At 38.0% G+C, this 13843-nt stretch overlaps 1 protein-coding gene across 1 annotated transcript; it reads right to left on the bottom strand.

The window, feature by feature from the left end:
• Window positions 1-1345: 1345 nt before the first annotated feature.
• LOC131240265 (small ribosomal subunit protein eS28-like) lies at window positions 1346-2361 on the bottom strand. The gene is made up of 2 exons (XM_058238423.1): window positions 1766-2361; window positions 1346-1439 (listed from the first exon to the last, which is right to left on the bottom strand). Exon 1 carries the CDS (start codon window positions 1991-1993, stop codon window positions 1796-1798), a length of 198 nt encoding a protein of 65 aa, XP_058094406.1. The 5' UTR covers window positions 1994-2361; the 3' UTR covers window positions 1346-1439; window positions 1766-1795.
• Between the last annotated feature and the right edge of the window lie 11482 nt (window positions 2362-13843).

Below are 13843 nucleotides of genomic sequence, written 5' to 3'. Positions count from 1 at the left end.
AGGGCATTTTCGTATTTTCTCTAATTAAAAAAAGTACATCAATAAGAGGAGGTAATATTTAGTAAAATGACAACTAATGAAGATTTTTGTGATAAAAAAATTCCTATTATTTAAGTAATCCCTAATTTAGAGGTGCTAGTTTCACATACACATGAGAGCTATAAACATACACTTATGACCACATGTGTCACAATGGCAACACACGTGTGAGATATGAGCTTTCCTAATCTACTAAGAAAAAATAAGGTCATTTTTCACTATACGTGGGCCATAGCTTGTCAAAACAAATGGATGGTTGGAAAATACAAATTCACCATCGATTTATGCAAGTTATGGCCACTTGAAGAGTGAAATTGTCCACATAAAAGATCCATGATCTTGTAGAAAGTTAAGCTCTCACGTGCGGATGTGTGAGCCTCACAAGTGTATAAAACTCTAATATAAAGTATTTGAACCTTCATATCTATATATCCAAATTCATTAAATCCTTCCACCAACACTACAAGAAAACTGGCCTTTATTGGGGGTTAAAACCGCCGGCAAAGGCCTAGAACAGCGCCGGCAAATCCTTTGCCCGCGGACAACTAACAGCCGATAAAGCCTCAGTCGGTAAAGGCATTACCGGTGGTCAGGACCTTTACTGACGATTGTGCTGGACACCGCTAAATCGACAGTTTTTTCTACACTACTAGAAAATTGGTCAAAAGCTATGGATAAAATCCGTAGCTAAATATGAATAGCCCCACAATGTGACCGTAGCTATAGAGCAAATCTTTCTCATTAATAAAAAAGTGAAATTGAAGGCAAAAATCTTGCAGAAAAGTACAAGAAACACAGATTGCAAGACAAAAATAATGGATTCACTTACCAAAGGAGTAAAGCCATTAAATGGATTTTTCCCTGCTTTTGAATCTGTTAATAGATTTCTAGCATTTCGAATATATGATGCTAAACCACTTGGATAGCTAGAATTAAGCCAAGTTACCTATCGAAAAGAGCTACTTTACATCAATAAGCAGATTTGTGAAGAGTATTAACAATCTTGCTGACAGGTACAAAGCAATGTAGGTTTCTACAAACCCATCAAAATCAGTTTGGTCTTCTACCAGAAATTTGTGGTCAGTAAGGCTTCCTAAAATAAATTTCAAAATAATCATAATAATAACAAAAATAAATGTTGGAGTGAGGAAAATGGAGGGTTAAATTTTGAAATTGATGTTAAACTTTTGTTGCTTAGACTTGGAAATCAATAGAGACCATTTAATATTTCTAGGATACAGCAACTGAGTTGTAAAAATATACTGAGAATGCGTGGAATACAAGGTTCTAAAAGGCAATTATACCAGTGAAGCACTCAGCTGCTGCAAGGGAATGGAAACAAACCTATTATTTGGGAGATTCTTCAAGGGAAGCACTCAGCCTAACCAGTCAGTTCTAACCTACAAAACAAATCTTAGCCATTAGCCACTGTTCCAGGTTTGTTTTTTTTAAAAACAAAAAAACAAAAGATAAGAACCAAGTAGTAAAAATAACCATTGTAGCAAACAAGTCTAGCTAATATCATCTCAAATCCTAGGCTTTTCCATCTCAGCTCTCTCTCTCTCTCTCTCTCTCTCTCTCTCTCTCTCTCTCACACACACACACACACACACACACTCTCTCTCTCTCTCTCTCTCTCTCTCTCTCTCTCTCTCTCTCTGTCACATACCCATCTCAAAGCATTTCAGAAAGCCAAATGGAACATGTGAATGAAAAACAAACAAACCTAACAAAACCTCGGGGAACAAAACCTTGCTCAGCGTAACCTCCTTGCTTCCCTTTCAGACTCGACCAGGGTAAGGATGTTGCCTTCCCTGATTGGACCCTTCACATTCCTCATGTTGAGTTGATTCTGGTCATCCAGGAATTTGACCTTGACCTGAGTCACTTGTCCTCTTGAACTTGTGTGGCCCATCACATTCACCACCACTGCAAGCTTTACTTGAGAATCCATTCTGCAAGTTGCGCACGTTAGAGAGACGGAGAGAAGAATGCGAGCGAAGCTGCTGCTTTGCTTTTGAGTTCTTCCAGGTTCTTTCGTAGATACATATGCTCCAAATATCAATCTTATGGTAAAAGATTATTACGAACTTATAAAAAAAAGTTCCACATGAATTTATATCCGAAAGAAAGAAAGAAAGACGACTTTTAGTTATCATGAAACTCAATGGAACCACATGTTCCTACTTCTAGCATTCTGAAAACTTCCACATGATTTCATTAAGAAAATTTTAGATTTAAACAAAACTTGAAAAAAGGAAGGAAAAAAAAATCGATTTAGTCACAATTCAGTCGAGACTTGTTTAAGATTCAGTCCACTTGACTAGTCAAAACTCATAAAACTTGAAAAAAGAAAACTCGTCGAAACTCGACAAAACTTGAATCTGCTCGCAATGTCTCAAAAACAAAAAACCCAAATAAGAACTAGAGAGTAAAACATTACAAAGAACAACAACCTCACTTAGAACTATAGATTTTTTATCAACTATTTCATGTTTTATTTCTTCATTATCCAAACATCTCTTCCACTCCATGAAAAATTCTACTATCACCCAAATAAAGAACACTGAGTGAACTGCTATACTGACAACTAGTAGGATCAAATCCATGAAAGCTTATAAGCATGCAAGAACCCAGTGTAAAGCAAGAGACGACTGCACCAATATAATCAAGAGGGCAATCAATACAGTACAAACGTTCCATAATTTCAGGAAAAGTAGGAAGATCATAGAGTACAAAATCAATTCAAGTTCTTCAAATATGGAAGATGCACATGGCATTTTGAAGAAATTCTAGAAAGATTAATGATTTAAAAAAAACACTATACATCTATACCCACAACCATACGCTCAAAACTATGATGTGCTAGATTTCAAAAAGGCAAAAGACATTACATAATTTCTTAATGAAATGTACACTTGGAACAGTATCTCACCTGGTAATGCAAGTCCCTGAAGAAAGGGAACAAATACCCACACACACACACAAAAAACAAAACATGAGAATAATATTGTCAGAATACAGTATTGGACTCTGAATTTATTTACATCAACAGTGATGAAAACAGGTTCAACAGTTACTTCTGGCCAACGAATTTCCAAATTCAAACATAAACAAAACCATTTTCTGATGATCTTTTGAAGTGTATACGAATCATGAAAAAGGGAGTTATGGAAGCCTATGGTTTAAAAAGGCGTGAGGCAGAGGCAAGCCATAAGCCTCATGATAACCTTTTCTTTCTAATTTCATTAGGAAATTGAAGAAAAATAGCAATAATAAATTAAAGAATATCGGAATTAAAGTTTAAAATAATTTGCATAACCGTCAACCTCATGTGAGAAAGCATGCATAGCATTTCTCCTTCAAATCATTATGTTCACAGCTATAATAGTAGAGTCACTTTAAGGCTAACTTTGACATTGGTAAGTTTTAAGGAACAAATTATTTGGCAGAAAGACACGCCTCTTACAAAACACGTGCTCTTCTAAAGGAAAATGTTTGAGAAAGGAAAGCAAGCTTGACTGACATATCATAGGATATTCTAAAGAGGAAATTTCAATAATGATTGCAATTGACTGTGAAAAAAGTAATAATTAAATATCCACAAAATAAGATACAAATATCCTCAAGCTAGAAGATTAAGACCAGTGCTTTGCTAAATGTCACTGGTAAAGATTAAGACACTATTGTGTTTAATAAAATCCAAAGACTGCTAAGAAAAAAATACTAAGTTCAAGCATGATTAATGACATAAATTTTAAGGGGGCACAAGTTAAATAACATCCAAAGAACTTAAATTAAGAAAAAAGGTAAGAAAATCTAATTTGTATCAGATACAGATGTGTCCATGAGTTGCCAACTGTTAACCAAGTCCAATTTTAATATGGAAATTTATTCAGACTCATTGCCTGTTTTCCTTTGATATCTAAGTGCACGGGACCTGGATTTGTTATATGTATTGGCAGAACAGAACTGTAGGATATGATTACAAGTGCCAAGCTAAGGTAAGAGAGTTATGGAAAGAAAGCCTGTTTACTTCTTTTGGAAGAGAATTGAAAACCATGGCATATCGCCACTATGCATGTCGCAAGGAAAACATGAAACCCAATTAAAGTTTCATAATAATCACCAACTGAGTTTTGCCCCTGTTGTGACTCAAGATCCATGTGTGTCACCGTCCATTGGGGCTCACATACTGAGTGGTCCAGGCAGGTCAACCAATTAGCCTTGTAATGAACATAGAGAAAAGATTGGATGGCAAGGAACTTTCAATTAGATTTGGTTGGGTCATATATAACAAAATGAGAACTAGTAAAATTATAGAAATATTACCAACGCAATCCAAATTTAAGCTTGGGATGTGAAATTACTATTCTCAGTTGATATGGGTTTCAAAGTATGGATTGGCTGCAAACAAATCCACACGTACTGCCTCCTTGAAGAGTTCCTTACTGACATAAATTACACTATGATAGTTAAGAGTTGCACATGCTATAGAGGCAAATATCATATACAATTGTGAATTTGGCTCATTAATTACAATTACAAGGATAAACATTGTAAAATTCTACAAACGTAAATTCATTAATCAGAAGTTTTAAAAGGATTTAAAAGGATACAGATAAGATCTATAGATTGACAAGATATAATTAGATCACAACTTACAATCAGATAATATCCTATCACCATCAATTTCAGCCAATTAACCCCAACTTACAGAGCTCAAATGGTGAATAAAGCTTCCTCTGCTAAAGTGTTTGGAGGAAGGCTTTAGAATCTACAAGCTAAAAAATTAGTAGAATCAAGATAGAATATCCAGTATGCAACTTTAGTAAGATTAATAGATGTGAAACTTAATACTTTTTTAAAAAAAATGAAAAAAGATGCAAGACTTAAGCGAAAGAAATGATGGCTGGGGGATTCCTAATAATGATCATTTTTGCTATCTGCACTCTAGTGATCACATAATAAGACTTGTTGAATGATATAGTAATGCAATCTCTAGATTATTGTTAAGTGAATTCTCAAGACGCTCCTTAACTTTTATTGACCTCTCAAGCTTAGGCGATGGCACCTTGAGCCTGAAACTCGATATACGAGCATCAGATGGCAATTGGTTTGGGAGAAGACTAACCTTCACATTCCTGCAAATCAACAAGTATATAGCAAATGTGCCTCCTGTTATGCCACAGAAAACATGCCCTCATGAGAAGACAGATAAGGCTGCACTTATACACTTAATTTGATTCAATAACTGTAAATAGATAGATTAGATGATATGTTAATAGCTGGTCTATGCAAGAAATACTTTAAGAAAACATTTGAAATCAAACTTCGGGAGGCTTTGATGATATGTTAATAGCTGGTATTAAAGCCAAGGCCACTTTTAATAGCTACACATTATCACTCTTGAAAGTTAAGGTCTAATGCATCCCATGTCTATTTGTCAGCTGAATTCTATGCTTTTCTGATTTCTTTCAAGCATTTCTTTGATGTCATAAGATAATGTAGTCTAGTTTCTGTCGTTATTGATACCCAACTTTTTTTATTAGCAACAAGAAAATGGACTCGCCATTCTCCTATAGATCTATTTGGGCACGTTGCACCTATGAATTGTGATATGTTACTGATCTGGAATGACTACTGTGGGACTACAAAAGGAATGCTTTTATGGAGGCAGATTTGAGATGTTCAAACACCTTACAAAGTATGGAGAAAAGGTTATGCACTGCTTGTCATGCTCCTGATGCAAAAGTTGATCGTGTTGTCAAAGTAAGCTGTTTAAAAAAAATGAATACCAATGCTGACGAAAGCAATACCAATGCTGAGGAAATCATAATCTAGTTATTTCCACTTGACTAATCTAATAATTGTAGTTAATTTCAATACTGTATCCAAACACAAACATAGAGAATACCTGAAACAATAAGTCGGTCGAAAAGGTGCAGGCAGATCCGAGACGGATCTCAATGCATATGAGTCCATAACTGAGCTCATTTCATCAAAATCTACGAACCACAACAAATTCAATAATAAATTTTCTCATGAACTATTTTTTTACCTTTAAAAAAAAAAATTCTATCCAAAAACAAGAAACCAAAGATATACTTCAACATCAGTTTTCATTTTCCTCATGAATTTTAACATAAATTGAACAATCTTCTCAGATCTAAGGATTTGAAGTGAAAGAATTACCAAAATCTCAACATCAAACACAAATGCAAAGCAAATCTTCTTCGATTCATCGAAAATAAGAAAAAGAAAACAATCCACAACATGAAAAGGAAGAAAAATTTGAATATTTTTGTTCATTCTTCCTTAGTTTTAACAGAAATTAAACAATTCCTTTTCATATATAATAGTGTTAATTCCATAAAACAAGTGTTTTCGATTTGTGATGGGTAAACTGTTAAGCTACTTTAGAATCTAGGTTTATTTGGGATCCTTAAACTGATTGGAATTTACCAAGATGTCAGAACTGGTAATACGAAATTTGGTTCCCATCTTTCAAAAAAAATATCACTATTTGGATGTCACGAAAATACAGAGAGTGCATCCCACCACCTGCACTATGGTAGAGAACACCCAAAATTTTTGAAAAAAAAGTAATAGCATACCTGATAACAAGTTTGCCACATGAAAAAGCAAGTGGCTGAGAAGTTAAATAAAAGAAGGTGACTGCCACAATAGTGTGGTCCTCCAACACCATGTATGAAGAGAAGGAATGTGTGACAATATGGATGTGGGCAACTTACTTGTAAACAATGATTAATTGGTAGTGAGCTATTGCTGGTTTCGATAAATCAGCAAATATTTTGGAAAACCCTGAACATGAAAGTAAGGTGTAAGTAGAGACCGTGAAAATAGCCCACCATATTAATCACAGTATTGAAAACAATAGAACACAAGATCTGCGAAGATCAAAAAGAGGAGATAATGGAGAGTTAGTAATGAATTAAACTATGTAAAACCGTGGACATCGAACCCATCAGGTCATCAAATGGATAACCGGTCATGGACCCTACTTTCAGAAATTGGAATATTCGACTACAATTTCTCATAAATATATCCAGGCATGTGAGACCCATGCATGTCATTCAAATAGAACATACCATGGATCCATTGTACCCCTGAGTTAACTCAGTTGAATTAGCATTTTGCGTTCTTGGTGCACATGAAGCATGTTGAAAAACAAGAGGAACCGAAAATACTTGACGATGCCAAAGATGAGAGAATGTCGATTCTATTTCACTCCTATTTGATGGATACCTAGAATATGAATTTCCAAAACCTGTACATACAGTTAGAATAGTTTAATCAATGACATGAGAAAAGCAAACTTAAAAATTCAGGTGAAATTAATAGTGTCCATCCCAATCTGGATTCATATCCACATGAAGGGTGATAATGCACGACTTTGACTAAGATTTCTTCCTAAAACCCATTCAAGGAATTTTCCATAGGTTCTCTTCTACATGCATTTAAACGAAGAACTATATATGATTGAAATACCAACTGTAAGACAATATTGTTGTTGACCCTGAATAAATCTTAACAGAGATGTGACTGCTTTCAGTTTGTGTATTTAGTTTTAGGACGAAAGAGAAGGATTCGTCAATAAGACAAAGCTGTCGTTGAGATCTGTGTAATCCATTACAATATTTCTTCCATTACAACTTAGCAAGAGCCCCACATCTCCACAAAAGAGCTGAACATCAAAGTAGTCCAAATGGTCTACAATACTGTTCTAAGTCATGAACATACAAAACAAAACAAGTGAAAGACTAGTGCGGCATTGTATGATGAAATCATGAGGAAGAAAGGAGAGATGCATGCCCACTAAAAGATGGGTCTTCAACAGTACCATCACAAACATTCTTAACTGTATGCATCAGGCTTCCCAATCCCATTTTGTACAGCTACACCTAAAAGTGTAGGGGAATGAGATAGCAGATCTTGCAGCAAAATGGATCAGATGTGGAGCACAAAAAACAATATAAAAAGGAACCATTGATATATCCAACTTTGAATACAAGGGCTTATGAACCATAAATTACTTTTGTAACTTCTAATTGAGAGTTAACTCCACCTGGAAAATTTGGAAGCATCAAGCGATTGAAAAATGAAGACAAGTGTTCCAAGAGAGACTACCGGCACAGATTCTTAGGCTGCAACATCCACATCTCACTTACTTTCAAGCTCCCTCCTTCCCTCTTAGTGCAGTTGGGTGTACTACCAAATCATGGTTGGTGGAGTTTCCATGGCGTTTGGGGCAGTCTGGAAAATAGAAACTATATCAATGAGGGCCTCTCTTTCCATGCAGTTCTGCTAACTAGGCTTCTGATTCGGTCAGAGTTCATCCTCTTGGCCTTGCAAACCCGGAACACCCAAATGTACTCTTCATGTCTCAACACATATTTTTAATGCATTGTATCGGCTTTGAAAAGAAGGGGCACTTGTACCAACATTTCAACCTCATCAAGATTTCTCAAAGCTCCACAAATATAAGATTTCTTTATATATATATATATATATATATATATATATATATATATATATATATATATATATATATATATATATATATATATATATATATATATAGTTACAAGTATAAGAAAATACAAGTAAAAATGAAAATATTGGAAGAAGGTATGCAAGGTATCAAGCAAGGCAACGTAAGGATCCATTGGGTAACGATTGCATTCTCTCTTCATCTTTTTCTCTTATTCTCAAAATCCATGCTTGGTTGCAATTGGAGCATTAATGCCAGGAACTTCCCTTCGAATTGCATTTTAATGACCAGTAAGTTCTCTCATATGCATCTGATATTGAACTGACTCACTAAGTTGTTCCAGTGTTGATATATCATCATGCAGGAACTGGACGCTTAGAATGACTAAGATGAGAAGCAACAATAGCTGGTGAATGACAACACTATGTGTGTTTTGGGCATGACACCCATCTATTGCTTTTGTGCAGGAATGGGTTCATATCTTTTGGAGACCCTAAATGATCGTTATAGCAAAAAGCTTGTTCAGACATATAGTGTATTTCCCAATCAGATGGAGCCGAGTGATGTTGTGGTCTAGCCATACAACTCACTTTTGACTCTCAAACGATTGACTCTAAATGTTGATTGTGTTGTTGTTCTTGACAACACTACACTAAACAGGATTGTTGTGGAACGTCTTCATCTAAATAATCCTACCTTTGCATAAACAAATTCATTGGTTTCTGCTGTAATGTCCGCAAGAACAATGACCCAGACCTGGTTAAACTACTACTCTTTAGTGTAATGTCCGCAGGATTGTTGTGGAACGTCTTCATCTAAATAATCCTACCTTTGCATAAATAATCCTACCTTTGCATAATCCTACCTTTGCATAAACTACTACTCTTCGGTATCCAGGATACATGAACAATGAGCTGGTTGGTCTTCATGCATCTTTGATCCCAACTTGAAGATGTCATTTCCTAATGACAGGGTATACGCCACTCACTGTGGAGCGTCAGGTAAGATTTCAAATATAGTAGGAGGTCTACTTCCTAATGTATCTGGAGTAAGATGGTTACATCCATCCTTATACGACACTATTTTAATTTTAACATGACTAAGAATATAAAATAGTGGAAAGAAATTCTAGTCATTATGTAATATGTCGACACTCAAAACATCTAGCACTAGAATGGAGAAAGAAAACAATGATATCTGAGTCCAAATAGAGACTCACTACCATTGCTTGCCCTTATCACTCTCCCGTGGTTGCTTGTCTGGCATCACTGTAGGGCAATCCAAACTGATCTGTGGGATTTTTCCCTATGGCTCATCCATGGTGAGGACTACTAGATGAACACTGGTTCACCATGTCGTGAGGCATAAGGGGTGAGCAACAAATGACAAGCAGTGCTAGAGAAATTTGTCTAACTATACTAAAAAAACAAGAAGGAAAAGAACAAGATAATAACATATTAGAGGCAATTACCACTATTACCATAAGGAACTCAGGAATCCAAGAGGAGAAGACAAACAACTCACCCAAGCAAGCTTGCATTTCCAGGCATTGATGGAATCCCAATGCCTGCAGTTCCACTTGTATCTCTCATCGTTAACTATGACCAAACACAGTAAAAACCAATGAAAACTCAGTATACAATAGAGAAGAATTGATAAACCATGTAACATTGCCAATTAACAAAAGATTTTATAGCTAGAATCTCCTGCATTGCAACACTAGCATTTCTCACAAAAGCTAACAAATCAGGCACATCACAAGAAACCAATATGGTCTCTTTACTTTAAGCACCCATATGTCTACCAATCAGGCCCACTGGATACACATAATCTTCCAATCTCATGGGCCATCGATCCAAACAAAGCAATCTATTTGATCCATGATGGCCCACCAACTTCAACATCTTATGTAATGCATAACCAAATGTATGCTACAGGCTCATGGACTACGATATCAACATCTTCATGCAAATGGACCTCTGATACATGACTGTCTTCTCTTAGACAACACCTTTATACTAATCCACAATTAGGGAATCGACACTACAAATCCCTAATTAGGGATTCGAAACTCAAAAATTCCCAATACACAAATCATTACATAATGTTACTTGAAGGATTAAAAAATGCCAAAAAAATGCCCAAATTGATATGAATAGATAAGGAGAGAGAGAGAGAGAGAGATACCTAATGTTGCAGGTGAATGCTCCTTGATATGCGGTAGATCAAGCGGAGAGAGAAATACATGATGGACCTCTGATACATGACTATCTTCTCTTAGACAACACCTCTATACTTATCCATAATTAGGGAATCGACATTACAAATCCCTAATTAGGGATTCGAAACTCAAAAATTCCTAATACACAAATCATTGCATAATATTACTTGAAGGATTAAAAATGTCAAAAAAATGCTCAAATTGATATGAATAGATAAGGAGAGAGAGAGAGAGCGTGTGTGTGTGTAAGACCTGTATCCTAGCCCGTACCGTTCCGTATGCTTTTGCGGTCCTCCCGGTCGAATTTCGGTGACTTGCGATCTGTGAACGGCGTCTACGCGCGATCTTGAGCCAGAATCTTGTCGGTCTGAGTCGGCTAGACCCGAAACTTATATCATTGCAACCGCGCTGTTGCCGCAGTTCTGATGCCGCGTATTACGCATCGAGCCGGTACCCAGGCCAGGAGATGTGGGCCCGCGTTCAGTTTGAGAAAAACACTACACGTAAATTCCAAGAGGAATCTATCAAATCCATCCATCAATCACATCACTAGTCAAAAGTGCACCCATTAATCTATTCCATCCCTAAGTACAAAGCAACCCTTAAAAGTCAACTCTATCCCTTACCCAAGTACACCCATACATCCCTCTCTCCCATCACCCCTCTCTCCCTCTCATTTTATTTCTCTATTTTCAAACAACACCCCATGGAGCACCCAACGTCCATGGCTTCATGAGAGGAGCTAGTGTGGCCCACCTTCTAACTCTCATCTCCACCTTCCGAAATCAATCTCGACCATTGAATTGCACCCTTTGGATCTCTAGGATGCGTTGATGGAAGAAGAAAGTCCAAGAAGAAGGCTGATTGATGGGTGCTTCTTTCTCTCCCTCTCTCTCTCCCTCTCTCTATCATTTTGTGTGATGATGTGGCCGTGTGGCCCACCCGGATGGACCCCATCATGAAGCATGTATTCTATCCAGCCATTTGGTGGCCCACATGTGGCACATTTGTAGGTGGGGTCCACCTTATAGGTATGTGTTTTCCAAACCGTTTAGCGTCCAGGGACGTTGGACATGGCTGAAGAGTGAAGTGTGAACTGACGGTTTGTGTGCCTTCGAGCCAATGAAAATACAAATACTATTTTGAATGTAAACTTTAGGGTGGGTTGCTCATGCAGGCCCCACCTTAAGGTAGGGCTTTGATCCACTCCATCCATCATGTTTCCCACCTCATTTTAGGCGTTGAGCAGAAAAGAATGAGGCCAAACTGACTTACTGGTGGGCCATACCATAGCAAACAGTGACTTTCACCGTTTAAATTCACTAGATTTTTCCTACACGTCGGAAGATGCCCAATATTAGGCTTGATGGACTTATCGTGGGCTGTAGAAATCAGTGGGCGGGGTGGATTCTTTCGATGTGGGCCCCATGTACGAAAAACCTCGAAAAAATGAGATTTTAAAAAAAAAACATGGGTGCAGCGCCTGCTGCTGTGCAGTAGATGCTGCTAGCGTCAGCGTGAAAACAGGCAGGGACCCACAGCCCCAGCCATAGGCCCCACCATGATGTATATTTGTCATCCAACCCGCTCATATGGTGGGCCACTTCCAACAGCGGGCCCCCCTCCGAAAATCAGCCTCATCCAATGCTCAGGTGGCCCACGTCAGAGGAAACAGTGGGATTGAATGTATATCATTGAAACCCACATTGGGTCCATAGAAGTTTTGGAATCAATATGAAATTTGTTTTTACTCTTCATCCAGGTCTGTGGACCTTATCAACGGGTTGGATGGCGTGTAAACATTATAGTGGGCCCCACGTGGGACCCACAATGATGCATGTGTCTTACTCCCACCGTCCAGGTGGACGGTGGAATCCACCATACATGTGTTTTATAAATGTCGTCCAGCTGGTGGGCCACACGTGTGGGGCCCTGCCTTGATGAATACTTTGTATCTGCACTGTCCATTTAGACGGTGCCATGTGGGCCCTGATCTTGATGCATGTCAGGCATCCAGACCGTCCATTCATGTGGGGCGTGTCCTGAGACGCTGACACTCCCACTCTTACACACATATATATGTATATGATGCATATTATATTATAATTTTATATTTTATATTTCATTGGTGGGCCACTCCCACGTGGTACCCACCTGCAAGTGGATGGGCTAGCGTACGAATACACCAGCAACACACTTGTTGTGGTAGGCGTTAACAAGTTCAGTGACCCAGACCGTCCCTCTTTTCTGGTGGGCCACATGTGTGGGCCTCAACATGAGGTTTAGGTCATATCTACACCATCCTTTCGCTTGGTGAGCTCTATCCAAGGCTTGGGTAATGAGGCAGATCCATTAGGTGGACCACACTGCAGCAAACAGTGGAGGATTGAATGTCAACCATTGAAATCCTTTTCAGACGTTTTGGAGTAATATAATAATATGATTCTATATATTTACATATATTATATATATTGATATATATTATATATATGTAGATATAATATATTATGGTGGGCCCCATGTGGGACCCACCTTTGGTGAAAACTGATGGACGGTGTACCTCCCCCCCCCCCCCAACAACAACAATATAGCTGTTGTATTGCCTTTAGCTGACCACGTGGACCCACCATGTGGTCCTAGTTATATGCAGCCATGTCTCCATTTGCTGTGTGGAGCCCACCTTTATTAGGTCGTCCATTTATTGGTGTGGCGCGCACCATGATGGGTTTTAATCCACGCCGTCCACGGGTGTGGGTCCCACCTGATGTGAGTGTTCTATCCACGTCATCGGTGGGATTCCACCATAATGTAAGTGTTGTATCCTCACCATCGGGTGCAAAGGCGGTGGGATTCCACCATGATGTATATGTTTCTCCACCCTGTCCATTCATTGGACGTGGCCCCACCATGGTAGCGTATGGGTCCACCTTGATTTAATGTATTGCATACATACTGTCCAATCCATGGACGGTTGATGCAGGTTAACTGGGGTACCTCACACTAGCTTGATAGCTAAGGTATTGATGCTAGCAAGTTCCGTGGGGCCCACTTATTTATGTGGTGTATTT

The sequence above is a fragment of the Magnolia sinica genome, chromosome 1 (genome assembly GCF_029962835.1).
Source record: "Magnolia sinica isolate HGM2019 chromosome 1, MsV1, whole genome shotgun sequence".
Taxonomy (NCBI): Eukaryota; Viridiplantae; Streptophyta; class Magnoliopsida; order Magnoliales; family Magnoliaceae; genus Magnolia; species Magnolia sinica.
The sequence above is the reverse complement of the archived record's forward strand: the minus strand, read 5'-3'. Positions and strand labels throughout refer to the sequence as shown.